This window comes from Durio zibethinus, chromosome 16, assembly GCF_047325235.1.
Source record: "Durio zibethinus cultivar Kanyao isolate XHJ-2024 chromosome 16, ASM4732523v1, whole genome shotgun sequence".
NCBI lineage: Eukaryota > Viridiplantae > Streptophyta > Magnoliopsida > Malvales > Malvaceae > Durio > Durio zibethinus.
Window position 1 is genome coordinate 8,880,556 of NC_143177.1, and position 15,542 is coordinate 8,896,097.

General features: G+C 31.8%; 1 protein-coding gene across 6 annotated transcripts; it reads left to right on the forward strand.

Annotated features, from left to right (window-relative positions):
- The first annotated feature begins 6,146 nt into the window (after window positions 1-6,146).
- On the forward strand, window positions 6,147-13,151 carry LOC111298454 (uncharacterized). 6 transcript variants are annotated; one of them, XM_089745268.1, is made up of 10 exons: window positions 6,147-6,523; window positions 7,533-7,635; window positions 8,291-8,394; window positions 8,909-8,977; window positions 9,462-9,577; window positions 10,153-10,207; window positions 10,306-10,426; window positions 10,869-10,916; window positions 11,032-11,126; window positions 12,445-13,151. In XM_089745268.1, the coding sequence occupies exons 3-10, from the start codon at window positions 8,299-8,301 to the stop codon at window positions 12,544-12,546; spliced, it is 702 nt and encodes a 233-aa protein (XP_089601394.1). In that variant the 5' UTR covers window positions 6,147-6,523; window positions 7,533-7,635; window positions 8,291-8,298; the 3' UTR covers window positions 12,547-13,151. The 6 variants fall into 6 exon arrangements, with proteins under 6 accessions (XP_089601394.1, XP_089601393.1, XP_089601390.1 ...); XM_089745267.1 differs by lacking the exon at window positions 6,147-6,523 and adding an exon at window positions 6,573-7,095 and having other exon boundaries at window positions 7,375-7,635; XM_089745264.1 differs by lacking the exon at window positions 6,147-6,523 and adding an exon at window positions 6,573-7,095.
- The last annotated feature ends 2,391 nt before the right edge of the window (window positions 13,152-15,542 follow it).

Here is a 15,542-nt window from a genome sequence, read left to right on the forward strand (position 1 = left end):
AGCATGAGTGGCACAAAAGACAAGAATTCGACAAAGAACTAGTGGTTGAAGTAACATATATGAAGAGGGATGAAGCTTTCATGACTTAGTTGCTGAATATTTTGAAGAAAGAACAAAGAAATCAACTCTAAATGAGTCTGAATTTTCATTAAAAGAAGCTATACTTAATTGGTTAAAAGTAAGAGTTCAAGGCAACCAAAAGTAAGTGATTCATTTTTAAAGACATTAAGAAGAAAGATGGGTAAATCAATATCAAAATTTTTGATATATGATCGATTTCTTTTTCAGTTAGCAAATTCTCTATGGTTGCATAATTTGATTTCTGTGGCAGCAGAAATTAGCCAACATATAAAACTTCCAACACTTTATGAGGTCTTAGATGTGTATTTAGAGTCTGAGTATCAACAAGTTCATGAATAGGTTAATGGATTAAAAGCTCATTGGAATGAATTGGGTGTCACTTTGATGTGTGATGGTTGGACCAATAGTTTGAATCAAATGCATATCATTAATTTCCTTATTTACTATAGTAAAGGGATCATTTTTTGAAAATATGTAGATGTCTCACGTGTTCGTAGTAAAGATGCAAACTTTTACTACAAATTATTAGATGAAGCTATGAAAGAAATTAGGAAAAAATACATTGTTAAAATAATCACTAATAATGAGGCAACACTTAAAGCTGTAGAAAAAAGACTAATGGAGAAGAGAAAACATTTGTATTAGACAGCATGTTCAGCTCATTGTTTGGACTTATACCTTGAAGATATTGGCAAGAAAAAAATGTGGCAAAGGTTTTGGATGATGCAAAAAAAATGACTTGTTTTATATACAATCACATTTGGACATTAAATTTGATGAAGAAATATACACAAGGGAAGCAAATACTTCATCCTGGACTTACTCGATTTGCCATTCATTTCATACAGTTAGAAGAAATAATAAGGCAAAAGCAAGGTTTGAGAAAGATGTTCAATTCAAAGGTTTTTACTTAGTAATTAGTATAACTATTTAAATCTAGCATATTTTTATGATATCATTGTTTAGAATATTAATTTAAAATATATTACTTTAAAAATTTATTAATAAATATATAAGAATTTAAAGAATCAAAATGGAGACAACAAAAATCAAGACTTGCATATGAAGCCAAAAAAATCATTTTGAGAAAAGATTTTTGGAAGAAAACAAGCGATATAATAAAAGTTTATGAGCATTTAGTAAAAGTGTTGCGCCTTGTGGATGGTAATGAAAAACCGATAATGGGTTTTATTTACGAGGTTGTGGATAGAGTTAAACAAGCAATTTAGCAAAATTGTCATTATTCTGCTGAATATGAAAATATTATTGATAATAGATGTAGTTTCATGCACTCTGACTTGCATTCAACTAGTAAGTAAACTAAGAATATAGATGGTATTTAAAAAATATGTTTATTTTTATACTTAAATTACTTATGTATTTATTTTTTATTACTTTAATATAATATTGTTATGAATTATGTTTAGATTACTATCTAAATCCATAATTTCAATTTGGAGTGGAACATTCTACAACTGTATTTAAAGAAACATTAGAGGGTATAAAAGTAGTTAGTGAAAGATTAAAACATTTGAAAGATACTTAAATCAGAATGATTAATCGGGTTAATATTAATACTATTTTATAACCTTAACATTTATTTTATGTATTAAAAATTGAATTATTTTTTATTTATTCATTTATTATTGTATTTTCAATCGATGTAGTTGTTATTATTTCGAGACAAGTATGAAACATTTGGTACTTCATAGGCACAAAAAGCTTGGAAGCAAATGAATCCAAGTAAATAGTAAATTAAATAATTATAATTTATTTATATTATTTAATTGTAAAGCACATTTAAATTTAATTTAAATAATTTTGTACAGCTGAGTGGTGGATGATATATGACACTTGTGTTCCTGAATTATAAAAACTAGCAATCAAAGTGCTTAGTCAAACAACATCTGCATCAAATTGTGAACATAATTAAAGCATATTTAGCTATATTTACACCAAAGCAAGAAACAGATTGAAGTTTGAAAGACTTCAAAAACTTGTATATACCTATTACAATATGAGGCTGAGAATGAGAAATCAAAAAAGAATGAGCATTGATGAGATAAATAATAGTTTTAATCCTGTTAGCCTTAACCATATTTTTGAAGATGATGATTCATTAACAGAATGGCTCTAAGAGAAAGAAAATCTTCTATTAGATGGTCAAAACTCTAATTGGTTGCCTGTAGATAATTCTAATAATGAAATAAACGTTGAACAATCATGCCAATCTCAATAAAGGAATGTGTCTCATTCAAGTTCAAGTCTAACACCAAATCAAAGTGATGATGGTGGAGGTTTAAGTCCAAATGATGATGATAGTGATGGTGCGAATTTTGATGATAATATGGATGCAAATTGATATTACAGCCCATACGAGAATTTGGACTTACTGCTATTGGTGGACTTTTCATTAATATAGAAGAATATGAAGTAAATCTATTTGCTGAATCTAGTGAAGGTCAAAGTGCATGTATAGCTCGATCAAAAGAAAAAGCCAAGAAGCACCACTATGATATTTCTAGAAGTTCTTCATCTTCAGGTGGGAGACCAAATTCTAGTAACTTTGAGTATAGTGAATCATCTGCCAGTACTCAAAGACGTTGCTATCCACCAGAACAACCTAATTTTCAACCTCCTTATGGTTATCCACCTCTATATGGTTATTATCCACCTCAAATGTATTCTTTATCTCCTCAAATGTATCAAGAACAAAAGTCATAGGATGAGGATGGAGTCAACTTGGCTCTCAAAGTGAAGATAAAGAATTTGATCCTCCTTATCATTCTACTATGTGGTAAAATTTGAAATATATATCAACAATTGTAGTTGATGAAATTTGAAATTATTATATTTTTAAGTTTGTAATTTTATTAAATATAGATGCTTGGTATTTAACATATTATGTTTTGTTAATATTTTGATTTGTCTAAAATTAATATCAAATATGAACTTGGCCAAGAAAAATTTTGTAGATAAACCAAATATGAATGCTTTATTATAATCTAAATACAATTGTGAATAATTTTTTTAGAAAATAAAAAATATAGTGTTATAAACTATTTTTAAAATAATTAAATAAGAGTTTTTATAATTATAATTATTACATTTTATAATAAGTTGTGCAAAAAAAAAAAAAATTCACGACCGTGATGACTATAATAAATACAATTATCTCCGTTATATCTAAAAATACAATAAATGTGATGCGACAAAAAACGTAACTGCGACCGTTATTTAAATCCTTGCCACCCCCTTTAAATATGTTCAGCCACTTCATTATTTTGCTCACCCCTTCCACCGCATTCACTTATCCTTTTCTACTATTCAAGCTAGGTGAGAAGAGGACCAACAATAATAAAGTTGAAGCCATGAAGAAGCCGTCTGTTCGTGTTGCTGCAATCGTCATTATTCTCTTCTGTGTTCCCTTTTCGCATCTGCAATGCAAGTAAGGCGGCTGCGAACACGTACGTATAATTCTCTCCAAAATTTTCTTGATTCTACGAATTACAAACACAAATGAACACTTTCTCTAATTATTTCTCACCATTGGAATTTTGTATTGTGAAATATTGTACAGATCATAGCCAGCACCACGACTCTCAGCCAAGCCCAACAGAAGGGATGGTCACAGAACCCAATTCATACTGGAAAAGAAGGCCAATGTTGAAAAGAAAGGGACCAGATGCGTTACAGATTGCATGATCAAGCTTGCCTGACTGCTCACATGCATGTGGTTCCTGCACACCCTGTAGACTAGTTATGATAAGCTTTGTGTGCGCATCGCTGGAAGGGGCTGAAACATGTCTTATGGCTTACAAGTGCATGTGCAACAAGTAGTCTTATCCATTTCCAAGAAATTACTTAGATCATCTGTTCCCCCTTCTTTTTTTTTTTTGTATCATAGATTTATGTTGCTCATCTTCTTTTTAGCTGACCTTGTCCAATTTTACCTTGTAATGTAGGATTGGCATCCCTTTTGTAATCAATAGAGTTTATTTATAAACAGCCCTCTTTACAATATATTTATTGTGAGTCGTGAAATTAGAATGTGTTTTCTTTTGTCCTTAACAATAAAAGCTTCAAAAATTTATCAGGTTAGAGAATTGAATTTTTAGTTTGAACGATCAGGAATATTTAAATTTTAATAACTTCAAATTTAAAAAAAAAAAAACAAAAATTTAGGCTACATTTGGTAAAAAAAGCATTGTAAGCATGACATTTTCAAGAAGTGGATGCTCATAAAGGTTATCACTTCGCTTGCATTCTATCAATCTCTCAAAACTTTTGAGCAAGAAGCAATTTTTTCTCTACTTTCCAGATTCATTGCTTAATTTATTAGTATAAGAATAATTAAAGTTTGATATTCTACCTTAAGTTATTTGTTTTAAAAAATATACAAAAGATTTGGATCTTTGTCAGTATCTGCCCCGATCAATTGAATGGGCCGCATAATATAGTAAAGCAATGAGCCCATGCTGCTGCCTTCTCAGTTTATTCTTTGTATCTTTTTCTTCTACATAACAGAGTTGGGACTTAAAACCTTTTGATAGAGAACACGAACTTGAGGAAGACTCGCTAAAGGAATAAGAGAGTAAGACACGATAACCGAAAAAGATCGTAAAGGTTAACCTCTTTACATACGAATCCCTTGTTCTCTTGTCGTTTTATAGGATCATGCTAGAGCTAGTTTCTGATACCAATTATAGGCTCTTTTTTTGTAGCTATTCTTTTGTAAGTTGAGGAAGCCGTGGATATAATTTACTCCTTGTATATTTATGTTTTTTTGTTGATACAATAACCTAAAATATAATATGATTATATCATACAAATATAATAAAAAAATAATATAATTTAAAATTTTAATAATAATTATATGAGTTTAATAAAATTAATAAAATTAATAAAATATATTTTATATTTTTATATCGATATAAATTATGATACTTAATTTTATATAAAATTCGATATAAATATATAAATTTAAATATTTTACATAATATAAATATATGAATTACATAGTCTACTTCTAGCTTTCTAGGCACTTACTCATTACCTAGTAATTTCAGATATATTTATAAGGTTTAACAAGTTTGCGTATTCAGCATTAAAAAATATATTAATTTCCACTTCTATATTAGCGTTGTGCCAAAAAAAAAAAAAAAAAAAAAAAGAAAGAAAGAAACAGAAAATTAAAAAAAAAAAAAATGGCATCAAACCATGATGCTTTGATTTAGTTGTTGAGCTTTTATTACCTAGTTCTATTTCCCAGAATGATAAATATAGTTTGACTTGGAAATCATCAATAATTTAAATACAAATTTTGGCCTATACATGTAACGTGTTCTTAAAAATTTTAGGCTAATAATAAAAGTAAATTCCGTCATTAAACTCGCACAATTTTCATTTTAATCATTAAATTGCAATTTATTCCAAATAGGCATTAAGTTTGTGGGCTATATCAAATTTAATCATCTTAATAGATTTTACTCAACAAAACCTTTGAAAAATAACGTGATATCACATAAGCTACTACATAAAATGCCACACATCATTCAAAATCGCGAACGCGAGTCTTTTAGACTTTTTTATCTAAAAATTATTATTATATATTTGTTTTCCAGGAAGTAATATGATGAAAGAAAAAAAAAAAAAAGGAAATAAATATATATATATATATATGAATTTTGATTGATGTGGTAGTATATGTGTAGCTACATCACTTTTGATCACTTAGTTGATTAAAATTTGTTCGGGTTATTTAACAAGGGATTAGGTTTAATATAATTAATAAATTTCAATAAGATATTTAAAATAAATTAAAATTTGATTGTCAAAATAAAAATGATTTAAAAAATGTATTGACCATTCCTATAATTCACTCCTAGTAATAATTCTATTTAGATTCAATTTTCCGTGGCCCGTTGATACGTACGCCTATTAGGCACAGGTATCCTAATCCAACAATCCGAGTATGCATGGTCTGTCGATGCTGATGTCCCAAAGGTTGATCATTCAGCATTGATATGGTCCGTGGAGGCCTGTCCCAGGCTGAATGTGCTAAGTTAGGCAAGGCTAGAGTCTAGGATACCCGAGGCCGAGAGACAGAAACAATTGTAAAAAAAATGTACAACCGAGCCGAATGCTACGACGAAGGCAAGTAATCAGGGAACTGAGTGGCTTCAATTGCAATACCGGGCAGAGAGAGACAGAAACAACAAAGACTACTTCCCAACTTCCCCACCAGGCCCCAACGAACCAAATATTGTTTCGACGCAAATGCTATCTGAAAAACGACATGCTGCCGTTGTTCACATTCTCTATCCGTTTTTCTTCCTCCTCCTTTCTCAACCAGTTCTGGCTCCACCCTTTTGCCCAACCGAAAGAATCAAAAACAATTTCTCCCAACACATGCAATAACAGGTAGAGAAAGCGGTTCAAGGTAAAAGTTTTACTTTTTCTTTATTCTTTATGCGTGCGTTCGTGGGTTTGTGAGTTTTGCCGTGCGTGTAGATGTTTTGCAGAGAAGAGACATATTCAATTACCTTTTACGACTTTTTCTCTTTTCATTTCTTTCTTTTTCGTTACAACATTTCTAGGATTTATTCCTTTGGGATGCAAAAAAGCTTTTATACAGTAAAGTTATGCAAAAAGTGACCTTCGATTGCGCTCTTAATGTTTTGCTCTCAACAAAAATGCTTACTTCTTTTCATTTTCTGGGTATCTTTGCATTTGTGTCATTATTCTATTCCTTGACTCTCTCTCTCTTTCACAGAGATGGAATGATGAGGGGTTGAATAATGAGAAAGGAATGGGATGGAGCATGAGTTTACTGCAATCATTTGTTACCCATTTATTCAATCCTTGATGGATCTTTTTTCTTTTATTTTTTATTTGCTCTTCCTTTTGCTTTCGGTTAAAAAGAATGCAAGAATCAAATCTTTTATTTTTGGTCCCCTCATGAGATTAAGAAAGCGTCCACAATGCTTTCCTCCTTGCTCTTCTCTTCACAGAGTAATCCCCTCCCCCCCCCCTGTCTCTCTCTAATTTTGATCAATGTTGCCTTTGCAGGGCTATTAGTGGAACGTTGCCTGTTAGGTTAATCTGTGTTTGTTATTAATCTTTTATAAAATGTAATATTTCAACTGAATCAACTGACCCTGATGATATTTAATAATGTCTGCTTCTCTGCCTAAAAGTTTATTTCTTTCTTTTCTTCTGTGCTTGCCTCTGGGCAAGTCTCATTACATTTTTTTTAAGAGCTTAATTTTCTTTAAAGCAATCTATGTACAGGCACAATGTACAACGATTAGCATCCAAAAAATTGAACCTTCAACCATGTGAAAGGAGTTGATGGATTTTTTCAGCCCAGCATTCTCTGTCAGATCAATGGCACTTTTATTCTATGCAGCTATCTGGTACTGAATAGTGCGCTGAAAATTCAAATGTAGGTTGATGAGGATGAAGTTTACTGGAGACAAAAGAAGGGCGATGAAGAGTTGGAATGGACACACAGTTCCACTCACGTAATATCACAGTTGGCTCAATGTTTTAGTGAGTAGATTTTCCTGATAAATTTTTTTCAGCATTCCTATCTTGGCTAAATCAATTTTTTCAGCGTTCCTGATAATTGTCTTTGTATGTTTATCTTGTAACTGTGTGCTTGTTCAGGTGATATTCATTGTTTATCGAAATGAACATTATGATATAGCATACCTTGCCAAACAGAGGGAAAACAATTGTAACTAGTTGGAATTGTTTAATCTTCCAAGACTACATGAGCTGCCTTGAGATCTTCATCATTCACATTGATGTGTCATGGAGATTGATGGAATAGCATTAAGACTGACAGATCATTGGCAGTTCAAAAAAACTGAAAGCTAAAAAAATGTCTTAGAGCGTGGATCACAACATAACCTATTGCTAATGGCAGATTTGGTTTCCTAGAAATGTATCCTGTCTTCTTAGCTTCCTTTATTAGGATTAAATCTTTATAGGTTTATTGTACTCTTCTTCTCCTTTCCTCCATCTCAAATCTCAACAATGTCCAGCATAGAGAAATTAAGCAGAGGAAAACTACTCTAAATGTGTAACATGCGATGTTTAAGGCTGTGTCAACCATTTCAACATTGAAATGAACATTGATTAGCAGATCATTCTATTTACAACTTGCCCTCTAATATCTCTGATCAGTCTTTTATGATTGTAGCTAATGCTATGGTAGGATCGCGATCATGGATAGGAGGTCTCTTTAATCGCTTCAGCAATAGACGTAATGAGAAATTTCTTGACTACCCTTTGACTCCTATTCAGGTAAGGGAGAATATTACTTAAAATATTACGACTGATTGTGATAATGCATATGCTTTAAACTTTTTTATACGTTACTTTATTTTTCGTTACAAAATACTGATTGTGATGATATATATGTTTCCAACTTTTTTATATGTAATTTTATTTTTCATTATAAAATACTGATTGTGATAATACATATGTTTCCAACTTTTCTACAGGTAATTTTATTTTTCATTATAAAATTATTTGTTTCCATGTAATGTCTATGTACATTGTTATAAGACATTGAATGCAGCATTTTCGTGTAACCAATCCCCTACAGTTGACAATTGAAAATCAGAATTAGTTGAGTAGAATTGAACTGCTTTTTGCTGTCATTTCTTAGGGCTGAGAGAATTTATGGCATTTATCCTACAATAATGAAAATTTGATGCCGTAATTGATTTTCTTGGGGTGATTTGTTATATATACATTTTCCATTCTCCGCCTCGGTAATGATAAAATTGATTTAATTTTTTGAACTTCTGACCAGGAACAGAGACTTCAAAAGCTTCAAGAACGACTACAAATACCTTTTGATGAGACTCGTCCTGACCATCAGGTACTGTCTTCATTCTTCTATCAACCATATTTTCTCTCCAAAGTTATTTTTTCCAACATTGATCAGACTTGTTTATGCATCGTAATTATCAACTTTGTTTTAGTCTATCACAAGACACAACTTTGGCAATCAGATATTCTCAGTCTATGTTTGGTTTAGTGGACAAGAACTAATTTGGGATAAATTTATTCATTCTGTAATTGAACCAAAATGGACAAGAAAACAGCGGATCTTTTTCTCGATTCAAATCATAGGATTCGTTTTTTTTTTTTTTTTTTTTTTTGGGGGGGGGGGGAGAGGAAGTAATTGAGAGGCCTTGCAAAATCTCGTATCTCTTTTTTTTTTTTTTAATTTTTCATTTAATTTCTATATTTTTAAATAGTTATGTTTTCAGGTCTTCTGCCTTCATCATGTTTCATTTTAATCAGTTTTAATGCCATATAAATTAGCAGACAGTTGATCTTATGATCCTTTGGTGTGACAGGAAGCTCTCAGAGCATTGTGGCACCTTGCATTTCCTAATGTTGCTCTGAAAGGCTTGATCTCTGAGCAGTGGAAAGAAATGGGGTGGCAAGGCCCTAATCCATCAACAGACTTTCGGTACAGTTCTTTCATTCTATTTTTTCTGACTTATGACACACTATCTATCCCCTACCAACAACAAATCATGGTAAAAGGGAAACATATTGCTTTGGAAGTTGTAGTCATTTCTTCTCTAATCATTCTCTTGACAATAAGAACAAGCATCTTCTGTAGCCCATATAAACATCACATAGGACTAAAGTTTCCAATTATGTCCTATCTAGCCTTTTTTCCCATAATTCCCATAAATATATGGTGAATTATCTAATCTTCAAGGATATCATAGCACAGGGGTTTCGGTCATTAACAGCCACTTTTAGTCATAATTTTATCCCACAGGATGAATATGTTCTGCATATACTGTTGAACACATGAGGAATGGATTTATACCTCCAACACGTGCAAATACACCTTGGTAAAAGTTTTGATTCTTTCTAATGCCATAGATTTACCTAAGAGAGTCGGAAAGGATATCCAACAAATAAGATACAGTAATTGGCAAATACACCTTGGTAAAACTCTGTGTCTTTTACCTGAATTCCTATATTCAAAATCAAATTTTAATTTGTCTAAAAGTGAACTTCTCTCCTTAGGGGTTGTGGTTTTATCTCTCTAGAAAACTTGCTGTTTTATGGCCGAACTTATCCGGTAAGCCTTCTGTTCCTTTTTACTTTTTTTCTTTTTTATGTCTAGATTTCTGGAAGAAAATTAGTTTATTTACTAATTTATAAAAATACAAAATGAAGGCATCTTTTCGTAGGTTATTATTTAAGCAAGATGGAAATCGAGCAACTTGGGAGTACCCATTCGCTGTTGCTGGCATCAATGTATCTTTTATGTTGATTCAGATGTTGGATTTATATTCAGGTTTGTCTGCAATAATAACTGTTTGTCATTAATGCGTTCACTAGTAAGCTCAAGATAACTCATGTTACTGGGTAGTGAGTGAAAAACAATTTTCATTTTTAATTCATAATCCATAAAGCTGTTCTAAGATTTTTTCTGTAACAGTTTTCATTGTCCAGTAATTCTTGAGCATCCTCTGCTCTACTCATGGAAAAGACTATGGAAGTTTGGTGTTGTTAGATTCAGTGGACTATCCATATGTTCTGACAAACTTTCATCATGATATTTTCGTTGATTAGATCCTATATATTTACTACCAAGGAGGCAAAAGTGCAAGTTTCCGAATGTTCTGCTATGTTTAGAGCATCTGTTTAGTTAGAACGCAAACATCTTTATGGTTTAAGATCCATAGAAATAAATGATTTAGTTGTTCTATAATCTATCGTCTCTCTCTTTTTTGCAGAAAAACCAAAAAATCTCCCAGGATTCAATTTCATAAAACTATTAGGAGGTAATAAAACTGTGGGTCTGAGTCTTTACGCCCAAGCATTATTGGCTCAATGAAACTGGTTCCATTTCCAAGTTCTCTGTATTCAATCTCATGATCTGAATGTTTGAAACTGTAGAAGATGAAGAAGCCTTCGATGTACTATATTGTATGGCTTTTGAAATGATGGACGCTCAGTGGCTTGCTATGCGTGCTTCCTACATGGAGTTCAATGTACTTCTCTGTCTCTTTCTCTCTCATACACATTCCCACGTTCACATTTTGACAAACTTCTTCCTCCTATGTAGTTCCAAACTGTGCTTTTTAAAAAACAATTAATTTCATTCTGCATGAAATACAAAACCTTCCAAATTGTCCATTTGTTTCTTCCTTTTCCATTTTCTTTATGGTGACTGGATAGAAAAAGATGCTGCATTGATTTATGTGGAAGTCATTTTTAACATAAAAAGTTCATGAAAGTATTTATATCACTACACCTAATGAAGTGTCAATGTGTCACGTATGCTCCTCAACTACCATGGGTGGCTAGGCATTTATAATATGTTGGCGTTGCTTGTATCAGATTAAATTGCACTAGACATGATCTTTGTGCAATATTTTATTTTCATTTGGGACCTTTAAAACTCAAATTTTCATCTATGACCTTTTAAAAATGTTTCAAATTCATTCATTCTATCAACTGCCATTAAAATCTGATGTAATCTGCTACCTTAATGCTGCGTGGAAGTCTATGTCAGTGTCCACGTGGTAAAGTTTGGTACGCCCACTTACTTTTTGAGCTAGATTTGTGCCACGTGAACATCCATGTGGTGCTTATGTGGCTAATTCCATTGAATTTTTAAAGTGATTGACGAAATGAATGTGCATGTAAAATACTTTAGAAGGTTGCATATTCAAAATTTGAGTTTTAAAGGTCAAAGATGAAAAAGAAATATTGGACAAATGCACAGATGATTGATGCATTTTACTTGTTTCATGTTCTGAAAACTATTTTTTTATGATGATGATAACCGACCTCAGTCACCATAAGAATGCACATTTCCATACATCAAAACAACCAGAAACATTAAATGGTCCCGAAAAGCAATCAAATATGCAAGGCTCCGTATTCCCTTAGTTAATTGCTCCTGTTAGGGTTGGATGGAGCTCAGTTATCCAGAAGAATATATCTTTTTGGCCTATAATTTAATATCTAAAGGGCCAGAAAAACTCAATATCCTGATTATTGAGAATGATCTTATTTTATTTTGATAATTTCCTGTATGTTTCTGTCCCATGTTTCCTATTGTGCTCTGGCCTGCTCCAAGCGAATAATAAAACCGCATGACTTCCGAAGGTGATGGTGGATCTCTCCCCCCCTCCCCCCCTTCCCTATTTTTTTTTTTTCCTGTAATGCTGGCGCCTTGAAAATTCCTTTCCAGAATGTTAGTTTATTGCTTGATATCAATTATTAGCGTAATTTGACTTTTCTTTTTCCTACTTTGAATGAGGCATTTCAATTCCTAATTCTCTAGTATTCTTCTCTGTGCAGGAGGTTTTGCAAGTAACACGCACACAACTTGTGAGAGAACTGTCTTTGGAGGATGTGCATAGAATAAGGGATTTACCAGCATACAACTTGTTATATCAGTAGCTCTGTCAACCGTTCTTTGGAGCCACCAAAAATGCTAGTCATTCTTGTATAATTTTACGAATGATGGGGATGTTTCGAATTTGATGGCTATTAACTGACTTGTTAAAGACTTGAAAAATGTATTCAAGGGCAGGTTTTGCAAGGCTTTACAGCTGATGAGATTTGCACCCTAAAACGAACACTGCAGAAGCTTAAGCCGTTGAGGCTGCGAAGGCACTGGATCAACACTAGCTATATTATCAGATTGGGGTAGATGAAGTGCTAGTATTCAATGCAATACATTTTAGCTTTCACAGGGTTCTAAATTTTCTTGCCACCAGCAGGCACGAGGACAGTAAACGTCTCAAGTTACGGAATTAATTTGCTATGCTGCATCCTTTGCTGTTGGTTCTTTTCATGAATATGCAGAAAGCTTCAAGAATTTGGATTCCTGAAGACTCTTTGGTGACCTATTGCAATTAGATTAATTCTTTCTCTGTTTCATTTGAAATTTTTTGATGTCCTCTATCAATTTCCTGCTCGAGTTGGTAGCTTGCAATTTTCAGATTGCTTGATTCCGTCGGTCAGTCCAAATATCAAATTCCACTTTTTTGAATTTTGATTTTTCTTGAACATGCTGTTTAGAAATACATTAATGTAACTCTATAGTATTTGTTTAATCTGATAATTTTAAAACTAGTTTAAAAAAAAAAAAAAAAAAAAACTTGAATCATGTGATTCCCTGGCCAAAATATTGAATAGTAAGATTTTTCAAAGACATTTGAGCACAATCGTCATTGAGGCTGTAATTCTGGTAATGCAACTCAGTCAGGTCAATGTTCATGTTTTAAGCCTTTTTTAACAAAAAGTGACTACAATCTTGAGATATGTGAAGGTATTATAACTGTTGGGATTTAAATTATAAATATGAAGAATGTTATTTTTTAAAAATAATTATATGAATTAAATTTTGGATTGAATGCCCTCATTTTTTTAACCCTTGCCCCTGCTTGGAAACATAATCCTCAACCTCAAATAATTTTCAATGTTAATCTGCAGAGGTACAGATGTAGATGGCCCAGTATTTTTACGCCAATTTCTTGACCACAGAGAGCGAACGCCTTTTCTCAGTTGACAAAACAAGCGTAAACACAAATGTATGAGATCATTTTCACACTATTTTCCTTTTTTTTTTTCTTATTTTTATTTGCAAGTTATCGAGGTGGGTTGGGTTTGATATTTCCAGTTGATCAGAAGAAAGTTTAAAAAGAGAGAAAACGGAGAGATTAGAATGAGTTAGAGCTTCAAAGAGAAACAACTATGAATCAGTTTGATAATTTGCATTTGGGTTTTTATAATATCCTATAAGATTAATTATTGTAAGAGCTCAAATAGTAGTAATTAAAAATTTTCTTTAGAGCTGTATATCTGCTCCTGATATTGAATGTGTAATGCCAACTACTTTATACATATTTTGCTTAACAACGAATTTCTTATCAGATGGAAAAAAAATTTTTTTTTGAAGAGACAAAATATTGTTCTTTGGGTTATGATTGGGAGCAAATATTGCGTTTTAGATAACATTTTTTGTGCTAAAGGCTTTTTTTTTTTTTATTAAAAAAAATTATCAAAGGCATGGAACTTATTTTTGTTAAGCATAAAAGCTTACAATCAATCAAGCCAACGAAAGTGAAATTAAACGATCAATCAATTACATAAGAGGTAGTAATACAATAATTTAATATGATTCGACCCAATTGATATACGTCCACGAATGAAAAAAAGATTCATTAGTTGTAAAGAATTATAAATAATTATCAAATTAAGTACTTACAATTAATACCTATACTCTTCTAATCTTATGGAGTATTCTCAAATAAATGCATACCCATGTGCACCTATGCACCATACCTATGTGAACCATTTTAGTCTCTTTTAGTCACTCACAAACATTTAAACATACACATTCATAAAACGTAAATTTTCAATAGTCTTACGGGGTGTCTATCTTGTAAAACCATACAACTCTGTTACATCTTTCTTTTTATACCTAACCCTATAAAGACTTTACCTATTTGTAACCATACTAACTTGTTTATCAAAAATCCCTTTTTTTTTTTTAGAATTCTTTCATCAAGAATCCATTTTTCTTAGAATTTTTCTTCTGTAAGTCTTTCTATCCATCAAACAATATTTAGTCAATCCCAAACAAATCACTTATGGGATTTGAGTCATTAATCCCAACAATCTCCACATTGACTCAAATTTCATCAATCATCAATTTTCATGCAAGACATTCTTGGCTCCATCTATAATGAAAGTCTTAAAATCATTTTCTCTTGTGTGTGTTTACGCTTCATGCAAATCAATTCTGAAAACACAAACTTGAACTCTTCTCTTTAATCGAACTCTTCTAGGCTTGTCTCTTTACATATCTTGAACCTTCAGCTCTGATACCACTTGTTAGAAATCACAACAACTCTGATACTACTTGTTAGACAAAAATCTCAATCCAATCACATCAACAAAAGCGAAATAAAACAATTAGTCAATAATTCAAAAGACAATAATTTAACATGGTTTAGCCTAATTGATCTACATCCACGAATTAAAAATAAAATCTACTAATTGTAGAGAATTACAAATATACAAATCATGTCAACCGCTCAACAATCAATACCAATAGACCCTCTCAATCTCTTCTATAAAGTACTCTCAACCTAAACAAACATATATCTATGTGCACTCATACACCATACCTATATGGACCCTATCAATCTCCTATAATCCACTCCAACATATATATTCATACCTATGTGAATCTTCTCAATCTCTTGTAGTTTACTCCAATATATACACCTATAAATACGTTAATCTCTATTAGTTCTATAGAGTGTTTATCTTATAAAACTTTACAACTCTCTTATATATTTTTTTATACCTAACTCTATGAAAACTTCACATATTTATAAGCATATTAATTTACCTATAAAGAATCATTTTTTTTAGAATTCTTC